This window comes from Cynoglossus semilaevis, chromosome 4 (genome assembly GCF_000523025.1).
Source record: "Cynoglossus semilaevis isolate Cse_v1.0 chromosome 4, Cse_v1.0, whole genome shotgun sequence".
Taxonomy (NCBI): domain Eukaryota; kingdom Metazoa; phylum Chordata; class Actinopteri; order Pleuronectiformes; family Cynoglossidae; genus Cynoglossus; species Cynoglossus semilaevis.
Genome location: NC_024310.1, coordinates 11,596,145 through 11,613,618, shown reverse-complemented (window position 1 = coordinate 11,613,618; position 17,474 = coordinate 11,596,145). Strand labels below are relative to the sequence as shown.

The following is a 17,474-nucleotide window of genomic DNA, read 5'->3' as shown; positions in this document are numbered from 1 at the left end:
AGCTCTATGGGAGTGACACAGTCAAGGTTAGACAACAACTCCAGACTCATCTGTCTGTGTCACCGTTTGCTCCTTTATGTATTGATACGTCAGTGTCACTCACACTCACCCTGCTAACACCCAGTGTCGCTGCAGAGCTGTGTTTACGTAGGTGTGGCTGTTTGGGGATAATATTGTGACACTTGCAACCACAAGCATTCACACAGGCTGTGTGTCTGTGTGTGTGTGTGAAGCATTGCACAAGGGTCTCCATATGTATGTTTATCATTCCAGAGGAATGTGATTAACAGTTCTAGAAAAACAGTGCAGTGCTGGAGGAGTGAAGTTGAAGCAGAAAAGACTGCAGACTATTGAGTTGTGTGTACACAGGAAGTGCCTGCAGGACAGGAAGTCCATTGTGGTTGCCAGTGTGAAACCAAACCACTAATCGGAATAATCTATTTCCCCTCACTTCCCTTAATTCTTGTTCATTTTGTCCTATTTTCTGAATCCCCTTCCTTCCTTCTGCCCGCTGAACTGTTCAAACCCCGTCTGTTTTTCATGAACCTTCTCGTCCTTCACCTACTCCAGTCTAACTCCTTCTCTCTTCTCTGTTGTTGCAGGATTACCGGGAGGATGGCATGGACCTGGGGAGTGATGCATCCAGTCGCTCCGGCTCAGAGTCCAACTCCAACAAGGTCACACCTTGCTCCCCCTCTCTTGACTTGGCTGCACTGGATGACTACAAATCCTCCCCCTCTCTGGACCTGGTGACTTTAGAGGACTATGAGGAGGACGAGGACTACCAAGAGTATAAGAAGAAGGTGATAGAGGAGTGGGAGAGTGAGTACGGAGAGGACTGTACCTCTCCACAGCCTCCTAGTCAAGAGGAAGGCGAAGGAGGCAGCGAGGTTGTCGAGGGATTTGGTAAAGGCTACAGGAAGACGGTCAACAGCCGCAGCCTGGCTGAAGAATTCCAGGAAGTCAAGCCTATTCCGCCCATCCCAGCGCCCGGACGACACACCGCCACCTCGGCCGCAGTGATCCCAGAGGAACTGAAACAGAACGGTAATCTGATTCTGCCCAGGAGCAGCCATCTCCACTCCCCAGGTGCACCACACGGGGGCACGGGGACGGCCAGGCCCAGTCACCGCAGCTCCAGTCAAGGTAGAGGAAGCCGCAGCAGTGGTTTGGGTGGCGGTGGAGGAGGAGGAGGGACCGGGATAAAGATGGGAGGATACAGGGAGGAGGAAGGTGTAGAGGAAGAGCCTCTGCCAACCATGGACTGGGCGGCGCTGGAGAGACACCTGGCTGGGCTGCAGACCAGAGAGCAGGAGAATCAGAATCTCAACCACAACCAGAACCAGAACGTGGGGAAGACCAACTACACCTCAGTAAGTGGACGGTTCTTTTATTACGTAGGGACTTTCTGCTGCAGTCTCTGACACAACTCTCACCTCTGTACATAACAAACACATTATTCCAGCAGTTTTTAACGTCACATAAATCCTGACAAAACATGAGGTCAGGCTGCTGAGGTTTAGAGCCAGGGATTAGTGGGCTAACGTAGCGCTAAACTGCTGTATACAGCCCAGCCATTAACCTGAACATCATGGAGATCTGGGCTCAGAGCAGTAAGGATTTGCATGAAAATCTTCCCTGGTTTGTTGTAGTTTAGTACTAGTTCTGTTCATCACTGAAAACTACAGCTTCACCAAAGATCCACTCATGTTTATTTTAGTCCAAAGTCACGCTGCTCACCTCAGGCAATGCTTCGCTAACCTTTGACACCATTGTAACTCTATTTTAGTCCTGTTGACCACTCATTTAGACCACTCAGTCAGGGGTGGGTGTTGAACCCTCAACCTTCTGCTCTGCATGAATATTACTATGTGAAGTTAAGGAATGAACATTCGGAAGTTGAGTTGCTGACCTTGGAAGGTTGAGTCGGTCTAACCTTCCTCCCGGTGCCAGACTTTTTTGCTATGTGACGCTTCCACCAGTAGAGGTCAGTGTTGCATTGACATTGTGCACAGATGACGCTCCCTGGCCTTTGACGCTGCACACGCAGCACTCCAGACTTTTATGATTTACAGGCAGTGGCATGACATCACTCACTTAAAATTATAGACAGAGACAGAGATTGTGTTTATTGTTGCTCAGTGGCTGCAGAAGGGCGTAGTTTCACAGCAGCACCACAGTTTGACTGCAGTCACTGAGTGGGGGGGGGCTAAAGAGACTTCAGCACCGTCGTCTTCTCCTTTGGTATGTAAGCTTTAAGACCCTTTTCCCTGAGTGCACTCGAACAATAGTTGTAGCCAGTGCCATTGTGAGTGTGTTGTGAGTCTGTTTGTGTGTGACAACCTCACCCCGCCTCCCCACCTCTCTCCCTGAGGCATGCCAGGAATGTAGAAGGAGAGGTGGGGGTGAGAGGACAGAAGTGAAGAAAAGACACATAAAAGATGGTATCTGCAGGAGCAGGCAGTTCAGGGTGACGTGACCCACGTCTTGGCGACACTGCCAGTTTCCTACTGCCCATCGTGGCTGCTTCAGTCTGCTTTTCATCTCTGTCACTTGTATGCCAGGATGTGGAGGAAGTTAGTGGAGTTGAAGAAAATCTCATGAAAGAGAGTCTTTGTCTCACAGGCAGCCACTATCTTCTCACACATACAGAAATGTCACACTAACGCTTATCACCACAGACACATTCCTTGGCTCCGCTGGTGTTTTCACAGAGGTCCTGATGGCGGTGCTGCCACAGCCTCCAACTCCTTTTGTACGCTCCTGTTCAAAGCAGCAACACCAACTGTAGGAGAGACTGTTCTTCAGAATCCCATCAGTCCTCTGTCCTGTCCAACCCGTCTCGTTTAACTAGTTCAGTCCCACAGCTGCCTGAGTTCTGTAGACGAATGTCTGCCATATGGAACATAGAAGATAACAGTCAGTTTCTCAGCTTTTTATGTGTAATCTGATCCTGTAGACCAATCTCTACATATGGTCACAGAGAGCAATAGCACTGCAGACCATCTGCTCACCTGTTAAAGAGAACATTAAACTAGCAGAGTGGCAGCCGAGGAGGTGGGCCCCAGGGGACGCCTGCATGTCTTAACTCTGAAATATGGAGGTCACAGCAGCAGAAGATCCAGAGGCAGGAGGCCTGCTGTGAATTAAACTTTTATTAGAAGGACAGCCATTCAAGTGAGAGCCTATAGCTCCACCCAGTGACCATTGTAATAGTATAATAATGTAATGTAATTAGAAATGAATGGATGGATGAAGTTTCTTGATTTTATAAGTCTACTAAAAATATTTTAAAAAATCCTGAGCTTAAAATAAAAATATTTTATTAAATCAAATATTTTGTTGAATCCACAAAATACAGTAAAATATAGTAAAAACAGATCTCTCTGCATGTAAATCTGTAAATCATAGAGCCTGTTGTGACTAGGTATCATACTGATGGTTTCAGACCTGTGTCGTGACAGGACTTGATGAGAACCCTCTGTAGAACGCCTGTTGTTCCACCTGTTTTGTATGTGTCTCAGGCTGCTGTAATCTCAGCCACTTCCTGCAGGATGTAAGTGAACGGGGGTCACCATGAGGATGATGGACTTTCTGACCTGTGTGTAATTTGATTCTAATGAACTCCAGAGGCACGTGCCAGACTGGGGCCCACGGTCCTGAGGTTTCTGTTTAGCTGAACACCCATGAGAAGTAGGCAATAATAATGCTGCTCTTCAAAGTCAGTCTACAGGTGGAGAAGGCTGTGAGGTGGTCAGTCTGTCTGTAGCTCTGTCCCTGTCTCTGCTGCACGGTGTTTAAGGTGGAGAAGAAGTAAATTCATGCCTGGAAGCTGTGTCTCCTTCAGTCTGAGTCTGAACACACCCAGAGTTAGTCCAGCAATTTATAACGACCTGCAGGCAGAGTGCTGTTGAGACCTGCACACACACACACACACACACACACACACACACACACACACACACACACACAGTCTCTCTCCCTCTCTCTCTCTTCCTCCCTCCCTGTTTTGGACATACTGAGTTTAAGGTGACATTTTTAAACCTGTCTCTTGAGTGTCTCTCCTACTTATGTAAATGTCAAACATTATTGCTGTGATTGTCTTCTGAACAGATAATAACGCAGTCTAAAAACAGCACACGGCAGTGTTTTCTCACCTGTTTCACACCAGGTTGAAAATTGTCTCAAGTGCCTTGTGAAAAAAAACCTAAACTTTTAAAACTTGGACAGATGTGACACCTGAAGGACCTCCGTTTCTACTCGTCAGTGGGAGTAAAGTTTGAATGAAGCTGTATTTATTATGAGGTCTGAAGTGCATTATTAACTGGTCCCAAAGATTTAAAACCAAACTCAGCCACTCGGCCTGAAGAGCAGCAGAGGGAAAAAAGAGCCTCTGTTTATCCCTGCCGTTGACTGTGTGCTCTGTGATTATGTACGAGTTGAGCAGTTGAACTGTGCTCAGCACTCTCCACTAACAACCTAACCACTGCCTTCGCCCTGCACTCAGACGCTGCCACGTAGAGGGAATGAGGGCGAGGGAAGGAGAGGGAAGAAATTGTCCGGTCCGTGTGCAGTTGTAGTGGATAAAAATAGAAGCAGAGAGTAAATGTGAAGTAGTTACACCACAGTCTCCTGAATGGGGGAGAAAATAAAAGCTTACAGATCAGAAGGGAGAGATAGCCAATAAGGAGGTTACAGGAGGAATGTGGGGGTCAGGGAATGTACATGAGGGTAGTTAATGGAAGAGAGCTTCAAAGATGCACGGGGAGCAGGGGGGAGGAGCAGGGTCTGAACCAGGTGTGGTGGGCGTGCGGTGTCTGGTTCTGCCCCTCAGGCTGAACCACAGCGCTGAGTTTGTAAATGTGTGTCTGTGTTGATACCAGCTAAAACACGCCTGGCGCTCTGCACGGCAGGACTCTCACACACACTCCATACACACTCGGCACTAACTCACAGTGAAGGAGAACTTAGGTCTACTCACACACTTCTAAACTGATGGATCGTTTCCCACCTGTGGCGTCCTGACAGTCGGCCAGTGCTGCTGGATGTTCTTTTTTTCATTTTATTATTTTTTTATTAGTGGAGAATTTTTCATTTCACCTCAACCTTGGATTCCTCACAGCAGGCCGGGCACTTAACCCAGGTAAAAAACCCAGATCATTTCTACCCATCTCTACACAGTGTTTGTTTTTTTATCATGAATTTCCCCAGTTTTACAAGTATTGCAGATGTAGTCAGAACAATAGAGAAGATCACAGAGTTCAATACCTGCTGACACCTATATATAATATAAATGAAATATAAATGAGGATGTTTTGTCTTGAGTCTGAACCTCAGTTTGTGATATAACAGTGAAATATTCCGACAGTAGAGTCAGCTGTGTCTGTGTCTCAGCTGTGTCTGTGTCTCAGTTTTCCTCGTGACCCTTCAACAAAGTACAGGTTCATGTTGGGAGGCTCTGACCATATGTGGGTTACTTTACTGTGTGCTAGCACTTTGTCTTTTCCTCTGTCAGAGTAATATAACCCGGCCTTTTGTGCATTTGTTTGTGATTTCCATTTTAAATAAGCAAAGTCTTTGTCCTCTGTCTCTGCCTCTAATCTTGTCTCTGCCCTGAGGTGTGAGTGTGTTCATATCCACAGAGGACACATTTGTCCACCGAGCCTCAGCTGACTGCTGCAGGCACATGTACATTCTCCACACTCACCTGCACGAGGCAAAGTCAGCACCAAGTCAATGCAAATCAGTACATCTGCTCAGAGAGTTGGGTTTCACATACATGGAAACTGAGAGCCAGTCTGTAGACGACCAGGATATTTGATCTATTAAAGCTCTGCTCTGTACTGTACCTGTCAGTCTGCACTGTGGGAGAAGACAGAGAAGAGCAGAGGTTCCACTGAAACTGGCTTCCATAAATGGGTATAAAAGGCACAACAGTCAGTCAGTCTGCACCACAGAAGAATACTGTACTGTAAAAATGTACCTGTACACAAAGATACACTGTGTTAAACTGACTGTGAAGTATTTTATTTTATTTTTTTGGGAAATTACACAATATTTAAATTAAGACCTTAAAATACAATATAATATAAAAAGAAATTAAGATCAAACTCAAAGCTCGGGGGCCAAATGTGGCCCGCCAAGCTGTTTTGTGTGGCTGGCAGGACCTTAAAAAGCATTTAGTAAAGTCCATGCATCAGAGTTTCTTCACCTATGAAATTAAAAGTGTTTTCATTACACAGCAATGAACAATATTTATAGCTTGAATAAATAATAATCAATTGCAGAAACACGTATTAGTCTGTTATGGAGTAGTTACATCCATACCAACGGTCCCCAAACTTTTTTGTTCCAAGGACTGGTCAGCTAGTACCACCTGTTACTACAGACTGGTAGCAAATGAAAATGAGTTTGACACCCCTGACCTGTAGGGACAAACTTCAGGCTGTGTACTGTGTTAGCTTGATGAGTAAAAAGACTTCAGAGCAGGGGAACCAGGAACTGTTTAACTACAACTTTTAAATGAACCACTAGGTAGTGCTAATCTTACCCAGTGTACCTTTAATTGACTGGCAGATGTTCCCAAATGTCAGTGAAAAGCTGAAAAGTTCAGGACCCACAGGGAGTGGTTCTGTACAGCGTGTTCTTATCTGGTTTCAAAGTACAGGTCCGTCTGCTGCCTGATAATCTCTCCTCATCACACCTCTATAAAAACAACCTCGTTTTATAAACTAGTGTGTAACAAAGATACTTCAGTAGTAGTACCCATCTATTTCCACACTGGTTTCTTGTTGGACAATAGTGATAGGATGATAGGATCATATGACAGGAATTGAAAACATTGTGCATAAAAGTCCAACTCAGCATAACATAGAACAGAACATGTTCTCCACAGAGGGTCTGTCAGCTGTGGCTGTAGATGGTACTGTTAATGGAACTGTCTTTTATTCTGAAGGCTGCTCTTCTGTCTCCTCTCCTTTAAATTAGTTGGCCAAAGACTTTTATTTTGACAATCTTGTGTGTTTTCTAAATAACTTTGTGACTTTTATTTGTCTTCTACCATTCACACTTTTTTATGGCCCTGGGAGGCTGGAGCCAAACACAGCAGTTATAGGCGGGGCCCCCTACAGGGAGAAACAACCAGTTACACTCACCCTCATATTTCCACTCAGTTTAGACACAATCAACCTGAAATGTTTTTGAACTGAAAAAAAGACCAGGAAATTGAACCAGCCAACTCCTTACCTTTAGGCAAAACCACTAACCACTGTGTTTACATTGATTCACTGATAACCAGTAAAACAAAAATATGACTTTAGTCTAGTTTTATTCTGCTGCCTGGTGCCAAGTGACCCATGGCCGGTACAGTTGTGGACCGGGGCCCTGTGGTTGGAACCCTCAACTGAAGGTGACAGAGTAATGGTTGTTGACCGTGGTGACACGACAAAAACTACTTTTTCTTCATCCCTTCAACACACACTATCTGATTAGTCAGGACATGATTCACCAAGCACTGGGAGAGGTTCAGAGAAAATCCATCGTTCAGCATGAGTTACTATTTAATCCATGCACAAACATCAACTTAGTCTCATTCCTGATGTTAGTCATTCCATTACATCAGAACAAATCTTCTTCTTCTTCTTCTTCTTCTTCTTCTTCTTCCTCCTCCTCCTTTTCCTCCTCCACTTGCTTCTGGTTGTTCCCTGATAATTGTCCTCTTCCTCAAGCTGTCAGGAAGCCTCACAGCCCAGTGTTCTCCCCCAGCCAACGTACAGCAGGAGACCATCCTGACCTCCGCCCATCCTGGGTTAACCATCAGGGTGGTGCAGGCTGTGAGTGTCAGAGCGTGCTGTGGAGGAAATGGGAATTTATGTAGCAGCGTGGAGACAGCCTCTAATGTTATAGCTCTGTGTCAGTCCTCGTACAGCGCAGCCACTAAGGCTGCAGCAGTCACACATCCACACACGGGGCAGCAGAGAGATGGAAACGTAACATAAAAGAAAAGACAGGCGGAGATTGAAAACGAGGCGGGAAGGTGTAGTCAAGGATTTTAATCTTCTCTCCTCTCTCCATCTGTGTTCTGCTGGAGAAATACAGGGTTGAATCACACAGACTGAGTCAGTGTGTGTGTGCATGAGTGTGTGTGTGTTTTGACGTGTGTTAAATTGGGTAGGGCTGAAACATTTATCACTGCCATTAGCCGTACCAATTATGGTGTGCGAGTGTGTGTGTGTACGGCCTTGTCCCATATATTTAAATGGTTAATTACATGCAGAGACCCAAACAAACCAGAGTATTTTTGTCACCGTGTGATTTAAGCTGTCTGCTGTGTGACTGTGTGATAAACAACGTGAATGAATTAGCTATGCTAACTGTGCTAGAACAGACAGAGTGGAGGAAACTCCACTAGATTAGAGTTGGTGCGTGATTGTGGTTGGAGTCACAGGTCAGGCTCTGTGAACAAAAATCAAATTTGCAGCAGAATTCTTACTAGAAATTCAGAAAGAACTTTTGTCACTTTTATTGGAAATTGAACCGATTTGAGCAGTTGAAGCAGTGGTTCCAAATGTGGGGGGAAGTATAGTTTGAATTTCAGTTTTATGGAGAAAAAAATTTTTAAAATCTGAACTAATTTTAATTTTGTTTTCTTTATGAAAATAACAGTTTTGTAGCAATAATAGTGTTTTTAAAAAGTGTTTGAATCAATGGTCTAAAATAGACACTGTTAAAAAACCACTGAGTTCAAGGCAGTGAAATCCACCTTAGTAATTTAGAAGACTAGAATAGAATTCAGTTGGAAAACCTATTTTCTTTGTGTTTTTGTGATTCCCGAGGTCAAAATGTCCTGATTTACAATTGCTGCTTATTTTTTGTATTTTTTTTTTTACTTTTTGCCTGACAAAATTTAAAAAAAGATTTAATCCTTCTGAACAGACTATTATAGACTACCAATCCTGAGTCAGTTAAAAACAGGAGGAATAAAAATGATCCGTGCTTTGTGTTCTCGTCTGTCCTCCTACTGTAGACAAAAAGTCCTCATTAGAACAGCCTGCCGTGGTTGATCCAAAGAACAGGTACACACACACACACACACCCTCACTCTCTCCCTCACCCTCTCCCTCTCCCTCCCTGGCCTTCCGCCTCACTTCCCTGTCAGCCTCAGCTCATTACTGCCAGGATCTGGCCCTCACACTGAGCCAACCTGCTCCGCTCCGCAGTGTTTTCACTGGGGCAGGAAATCTGAACGGATTCAAAAGCGTCAGGGGTGAGATGGAGAGGAGTTGTGAGAAAAGAAAACAAATGTAGCTTCTCTGAAAGGACGGCGTCTGAAGAAGGAGCCACGGATGGCACACAGTCTAAAGAAACAGAACGAGGCCAAGCTGTTTGTCAACCGAGGGCCAGATAGGTGGCAGCAGAAACACGGCTGGGACTCATGTATTTTGTATGAGCTGTTCAGTGTTCCAGCTCATTATTTACAACCCACTGTGCAGTTCCCCCCCGTGCTCACCACATACAGTTATATAAATCCTTCTTTTTGAAGTACGAGTGCATACTAAAATACTCACCCTGTCACACAGCTCGTAGTTCTGCTGCTTCCTGTTGGACGCAGCTCTCAGCTGTATTTCAGCCTCTGTTTAATCCATACACACCAGTGAGTTATTTTCAATGCTTAAAACTGATTCACATACTATATATATTCAGAAAAACCCCATGGCAACCACCAAAAAGAAATCTCACAAAAAATATATATAATGAAATATAATAATCTTCTGGTTTAGTTAAAGACAATGATAATATACTGGCAGGAATTGAATTTTTCATAGCCATCTGCTGCCACCTAGCAGAAGAGTATTTTATTGTTCTGCCTTTCAAAAAGTATATGCAAAAATAGTTTTCAGCCCAGTTATGTGATATTGGATAATTTTCCACGGCACATCTAATGATCTCTCATGACACCGTGGTTGGGAATCACTGGTTTAAAGGATTAAGTTTACTTGTATCTAACCTTCAAGTACTCCCATGGGTACAGGAACCTTCATTTGAGAACCACTGATTTAGGTCCTTTATGTGGTCATGTATGTGTTGTGGGCTCTGACTGGGTCTGAACTTGTTGTTAGGGTTAGTTTCACACTGACTGTTTGCTGAATTCACACTGAGCTAACTCTGCCTTCTGTTTGGCCGTTGAGTAATCCTTCATTATTTTCCTGACCTCATTTTTAATCTCATTTCATTTTATTTGGTTCATTCCACAGACTCAAACAAAGACTGTTGTTCTCTGGGTGATTTCACCCCCACGTCAGTCAGATAGAAAACCGATCTCTGTCCACGGCTGTTAGCTGTGTTTCAGCTTTGGTCTGTGGTGACCTCATGTCACAGTGGTGTAAATGTCACGCTGTTTATGTGACTGATGCAGTAATCATACCACAGCCTGTACACCACGGGTTAAGCACAAGCCAGATATTTTTTTGTCCATATGAGCATACGGTACACTAATACATCCAACGGTGTCCATCGGTACTGGCAGTCAGAGGAACCGTATAAAAACAGCCTGAAGAAATGTTTACAAATTTGGAAAAAACTAAAATTCTTAACAAGAGTGTAACAGTTGAAGGTGAAGGTCAGAATGGCTGACAGGTTTTTTTATAGATTCTTGAAGGTTCTTAGTCAGGCTGTGAAACAAATAAATGATGTATTTATTCCAATTAGTCACCAGGTACTTGTGGATTAAAAAACAATTAGTCATGACTGATTGTGGTCATAATTAAGTATGATTAATCATGATTGGTTGAGATACATTTCTGAAAAGGACAGGCTTCAGACTTTTGAACAGTTTGGTTAAAATGTGAAGTTGGCTCAGATTTTTGAGGGTTCAATAAAAATCTGATCAACACCTGACAAAGATATGATGATAAAACTGGTCAAAGCTGTCGGAGACAAGTCTGAACTGGTTTTAGTCATTAACATCAGACATGGGTCTGAAACCGTTACATCTGTCTTGGAACTTGTTGACTTCCCCTGGTAGTTTGTTTGTTGATTAAAATAAAATAGTTGAGAACCTAAACTGTCGATGGAAACATAAAAACACAGCTGTTTGTTTTTGGTTTTATTTCTACTGTTCTGTAAATGACAGAATGACTGAAATGGTTTCAGTCTCCACCTGCACTGTGTCTCAGTCCGTAACCTTGACAACCACGTGAAGGTCAGCAGGAGGTGTTTTCAGGCCTGACTGCTGTCATGGTGACAGGGCGGAGGAAGGTGGTTGATGGGGCTTCTTTCGTCAAAGCATGGATTGAAGGCTAAATTTAGACTCTGTGTGTCGAAGGGGTTTCTACATTTGTATTCAGAGAGGTGTAGACTGAGGTTTAGTGAGCCTGGAAATGTAAAGATCTTCAAAGCATTGATCTGACATCAGATCAGTGACTCAGCATCTACATGGTCTGACTTGCATTGTAATGGCCTTTACAAGGGCAGCCACTGAATATGGGTATTAAACACATTCTTTACCATGAAACATTATAGAAGTAGGATTTACTGACAAACAACAGACATGCTTTAGCCAACCCAGTGATTCCAGTTTAAGGGGATGAGTGAGGGGGTGTCCTAGCTGTTGTAGAGCTATTGTCCCACAATGGGGTAATTGCAAACATTTGTACTTTTATTTCTTATGTTCAAAGCAAAAAGTTGTTTTGTAATATTCCTGTCTACCAAAGGGGGGGCTGCAGAGCTAACATGACGTTAAAACGAGTAACAGATGCTGGATACAATTGTATGACATGTTTTTTATTTATTCATCTTTATTTAACCAGTAAAATTCCACTGAGATGTTCTTCATCAGTGGAGACCAATCACCAGTCAGATCATGGTGATGTTGAACAGATCATTATTATATTTATCTCTATGGTTTTTACACCTATAATCAGTGCACGCGTGCCCGTGTCACAGCTGGTTGTTTAGCACAGGTCAGTGTCACACACATGTAATTAAGTCCAAGGTCAGTGTGACAGGACGGCCAGTGTTTTTCTCAGACCGGGTCTTGGCTGCATGTGGAGGTGTGACCCAGAGGCAGTGATGTGAGCGCAGGGCTGAGGACAGTGGTGCAGAGACAGGGAGCTCATCGATCCTCCTCCAGCTCATTAAACCCAGGAGAGGTCTTATCTGGAGCAGCAGCATCACCAGCAGGGGTCGATAGATGGAGAGATGTGGCCTGAGAGGAGGGGGGAGATAAGAGTGGCAGAAATATGAAAACAGTTGTATGAGTTTAGTCAACACAGGATGTCAACACGTGTTTGAATGGAAGTGTGAATACAGGAAATAATAATGGCTAATAATAGAGTGTAGTTGTTATAAAACCAACGACAGATTTATTATTATTATTATTATTATTTGGATAATTATAGGAAATCATATTTTTTGGTTTAATTAAATTTTGTCTGTTTAAACCTCAGTTGATTGCATTTAAAAGTTTATTTTGAATCAAAGTGATTCTTTTTAAAGATTTAATCAATTTATAAAAATCGTAATAAACATAGCCTTATATATGTTAAAAACTTAAATATTAAATAATTGTTATAAATAATTATTAATTATTTAATATATAAAATGATGTAACCTGGTACTGTCATATTATTGTACAGTACAGTGCTTTAATTATATTTATAATATTTATTTATTCATAATAATATATATTATTTTGTTATTATTATTTTAACTCATGATGATTTGTATATTACTATAAATGTATAAATATTATTTAAAAAATACAAATATCTTTTTACTTTATCCAAGAAGCAATACATTACAAAAACCTATAACTTATTTTAAATTCAATAACATTAGTTCAACAAATAATTGACTACTACTGTGTTTTTTTCTTATTATATATAATAAGTGTGTATTCTATTATAATGTAAAGTTGTCAGTGAGACTAAATAATTCAGGAAGTAGAACTGAAAGATCATCTGAGTGAACTGGACTGTGGGGGATTACAGGCCATCTGTTCCTGCTGGATTATAATCTGACTCCAACCCAGGCTCCACTTCATCCAGTGTAGACATAATGTTTTTAAACAACACCAACTCTGCCCACGGTTAACCACAGAAAGTCATGGCACCCCGCCGACCCCCCAGCTTTTCTCCAATCCTCTCCACGAGACTCAGATTGATAGTCCAGACCTTGACCAAACAGCCCACGCACTCCCTCCTTTTCTCCCACCGTCCCGTCTCCCCACTGGACGGATCCACATTCTCCCAGCAGCTCCTCCCACTTTCCAAACACAGAGAAGATTCTTTTCACTGCTCCTCACCCTCCCTCTCTGTTCCTCTCTCTCTCACTCTCGTTCTCACACCCCTCCTCCCCTTGTCTGTCACTCCCCTCCCTGCTCCAGCTTCGGGGTAGCTTCGATCAAACCTGGTCGCGCTCTCTCTCTCCCTCTCTTGCTGTCTCTCTCTCCCTCTCTCTCTCTCTCTCCCTCTCTCTCTCTCTCTCTCTGATCTTAAAACTAGCAGACTAAAGACACAGAACAGAGACACAGAACTGATTTGGGAGCGAGCGGTAGAACTGTCCTGTAGTTTGACTCAAAACTCTGGGTGGGACCCCCGTCCCTCTTCCTCCTCCTCCGCTTTAGTCCACTCCTTGCTGCCGGAATACCACCGCAGGGCTGGGAATCGTGTCCCAGTCCTGCTCCTGTTCTCTCAGCACAGTGGTCTCAGCTGTAGGATGCTGTGAAGGATGGTCCACCAGGAGAACTGTTCTTACCAGGTACTGTTGGTACAGACGCCACACACACACACACACACACACACACACACGCTGTAGTGAACTGGAGGTCCATGTCTGTGGTTCAGTCTGTGGTTAATCAGTTCAGTACGTGGGTGAACACGTCACCTCAGTTTAGCTCCTCACCAACGCCTCCTCGTTATCGTTACGTTATTAACAAGGCATCTTAATGCACACTGATTCTCTGCTGCTACAGTTATGTAGGAAGACATGAAAGTTGAGTGTGAGCGTCTGCCTGCACGTCGGTGTGTCATCGATGAAGCCGTCAAGTCTGGGGGACATGTGACTCCAGTGACTTCCTTCACTGCTGAGGAATCGGATGAAATTGAGAGCGATGATTAGCAGAGAGCCGGTCCGTCGGCTTTTCTGAACGCAGCTCTGGGAGGGAAGAGTGTGCCTGCATTGCAGTGGAGCAGTAGAGTGGGAGGAAGGTGGAGAGAGAGAGGCAGATGAAAGGCAGACGAGAGGAGCTGAATTCAATGGGGAAAGCTGCAGAGGAGCAGGGAGGATGGAGCTCCTTTGGTGGAGGCAGAGAGTGTTGTAGATGAAAAGGTGGAGCGGCAGTGATGAGGAGGAAACATCACAGAGACAGAGTGGCCTGAGCTGCCGGTTCACTTCCCAGCTCTTTATCAGTGTGAAACCTGACGGTGTCAGAGAGGAAATCCTCCTCTGAGTTCAAAGGAAGAGGCAGGTTTTTTTAATATAATCTCTGGAAGAATATTTGGAGGTTCCTGCAGCTGCACTGGATGGATGTTTCTGGAAATGAGTGATAATAGTTATTTTCTAACTGTTAGTCAAGGCCTGGTGATGTAGATAGAAATAGAATGGAGTGAAATAGAATGGAATAGAAAATTCTTCATTCTCCTCGTGTGCTTGGTTTGAAATTACAGAAAGTAATTTGTTGGCCATCTCACTTACATTAAGTAAGAAAAAATACATTTAAATTTCACAGTCAAACTACATCAGTGGCTGCTTGATAAATGTCATCTTTCTCTGATTTCTTCAGTGAAACGTCTGTGAATTTGCAGCTGATGACGAAGAACTCATGAAAGATATATGTTTTACAGTTTTACTACTTTGTTTCAAAGTAGACCAAACAGTATAATAGTGTTTGTGTCTGTGTTGACGAGTCAGAGCTCTGCAGTCATGGTAACTAGGAGTGTCAACAGACCTGATGACTGTGGTGCCAGTGCTGTCAAACTGTTCCACTGACTGTACAGGCCCCAACGCTGGACTTTGAAGAGAATCCAAACCATATGTGACGGTTTGAAACCCTGGTGTCCTACGTTGCTCTTCTTGTCTACCCCGAGGTGGGACTGGAAACCAAAAGAGAACTAGGGAGCAGTGGTGGAGCCGGATAAGGATTTCCTGCCATGTTTCGTGGTAGATAAGAGTCTGAAAGAAGGAAAGAGAAGCTGATAAGAAGAGAGGGGACGACGGAGGGACAGTGGATGAAAGGCAGGGACGGGACAAGGAGAACAAGGACCGAGAGGGTTTTACATGGCGATAGGAGAAAAGAAAAAGTTCTTTGTCAAAGAAATATCTTAATTAAAGTGGGATACAATTATACAAGAGTCCAAGAGAGAAGAAGGATGAAATAAGAGAGAGAGAGAGAATGAAAGAACAGAGGAGAACACAGGGCTCAGGCTCTGATAACAGCAACTCTCCAGAGGCCCCTCAATTAGACTGGTTACCTAGCAACCAGCAGGCAGACAGCGCCCCTCATACATAACACACACACACACACACACACACAGTGAGACACAGATGAAAAGAAGTAAAGGGCAGTGGGTGAAGAATCTAAGAGATGAAACTAACACCGGGTTTAAAGGGAGAAGGAATTGGACAATGAGGGAAGATTAGGAGGAAAATTGTTGTTGGATGTTTTTCCCTGTCTCCGTGTCTCCCAGGACACTTGGCCTGTGCCGTGTGTTTTATAGGGATGTTAGAAAACATCGATACACTGATATATTGAAATATTTTCTGACAACAAATCTTATCGATATTCTTAAGCACTATATTGATTTTTATGAACAAATAACATGTAAATATTCATGGCAGTGGTTTAATTTTTTTTGTTGCATTTAAACCTTGGACCACAGTTGATTGTACAGGGACTGCATATATTTGCAAGTAATTCAACTCAAGTATCGTCGTACCTACAGTATCACAGTATGTAGTATTGTTGGCCCTACGTATCATATGGCCAGATTCTTGCCAATACACAGCCCTAGTGTTTGAGTCACTCATGGCTTCCTCTCCCTGATCAGAGGTGTGGCTCAGACGCCCTTTGTTTTTGGACAGTTCAAGGACGAGCAGAGCGGAGGAGACTCACAGCATCCTCGTCAGTTACTACTGTACGTCTTCACTCTGCCATAGTCAGGCCAGGCTGCCACTTAATGTCAGGAGCCATTAGCCAATGAAGTGACAGGCTGACCTGGAGATTCAATTCAGCCACTTGACCCCGTGCTCCACCAAATACCCTTAATCGATTGAAGACCCTTCAGTTTTTCAAATGAACCAGGACAACGTGGAGGGTCTCCTGAAGCCCTCGCTCTTCATTTCATGAAGTGAGATAGAAACACATCGCTCCTCTGTGTTTGTTCTTTCTTCAGACATTTGTCTTCATGTTTTCATTCTGATGTGAATTAATAGATCCCGATGCTGTCAGCAGCAGCAGCAAAAACACAATGATGGAGATGACTGTTGGTGCATGGGATTTATGAGCTCAGTCCATAGAGTGTATGTAAGAAGTGGACAAAGCTGTGTGTTGCAGGCTGTGGTTCCAAAGCTGAAGTGGCGGAATATTTTTTTAATGAAATCTTCATTTATACTTGTATTCTCACTGTGGTGTAATGTTCTTAGTATGTAAAATATCTATAAATATTTGTAAATTTTACTATAGTGGATACTATAGTATAACTTAAATAAAGGAAAAAACTAAATGCAAAAAATACCAAATCTTGGTTTGTAATAAACCAAAAAAACAGAAAATAACTTGGCTTACCATCTCCTGCTGGTCAGAACCATGGTTCATCCTCACTGTACTGTGTGTTTAGAGTACATCGTGTATTATAACGTGTACTTCTAAGCTCAGTGCTGCAGTGTGTACCACAGTGAGGGGGAGCTCCAGTGTCAGTGTAACAGAATCTGAGGTGTGGTCTGATGAATCATTAATGAGGAGCAGCAGTACAGTAGGAATCACTGATAGATCGTTCTAGAATGACTGGGCTGATCAATAGGGGAATAATAGACTGGGGCTGTGGAACATTAAACCGGCAGCGTCTCTGCACATGGTACATGTCATCGATATTCTTTCCTGTCACTCTGGTACGGATGGAATGTGAAGCGGTTTGTTAAACAAAAAAAACACCAAATGTTTCACTTTAGTTGTTGTTTTTAAGACATTCAGCTCTACTGCAAACACACACACAGTGTGTATATAAAAACTGGACACTGTAATGGAGGTGTGTGTCTGCAGGGTCAAACTCCAGTTATAATTCTGTGTCCAGAGAGGATTATAATGTCAGTAAACATTATGATGATTTCAAACACCACAAGCAGGATTCAGTTGTCACAACAACAAGTCAAAGTCATTTCCCTTCATTTTAGATTCCATAGACCCTAAACTCTTCAGGAAAATGTTACTGTTGAAGCAGTCGATCAGGAGAGGAGACTTGATTTATAGCGTTAACTTC

General features: G+C 43.3%; 1 protein-coding gene across 5 annotated transcripts in view; it reads left to right on the top strand.

Moving 5' to 3' along the window:
- Positions 1–17,474, top strand: part of schip1 (schwannomin interacting protein 1) — a 162,488-nt gene that overhangs the window by 130,441 nt on the left and 14,573 nt on the right. For 4 of the 5 annotated variants that reach the window (XM_017031982.2, XM_008309172.3, XM_008309175.3 and 1 more), the window contains one exon: positions 603–1,373. In XM_017031982.2, coding sequence (XP_016887471.1) covers positions 603–1,373 — 771 coding nt within the window. Of the gene's footprint in view, positions 1–602; positions 1,374–13,390; positions 13,759–17,474 lie in introns of those variants that run through there. The other variant, XM_008309177.3, reaches the window with a different exon arrangement.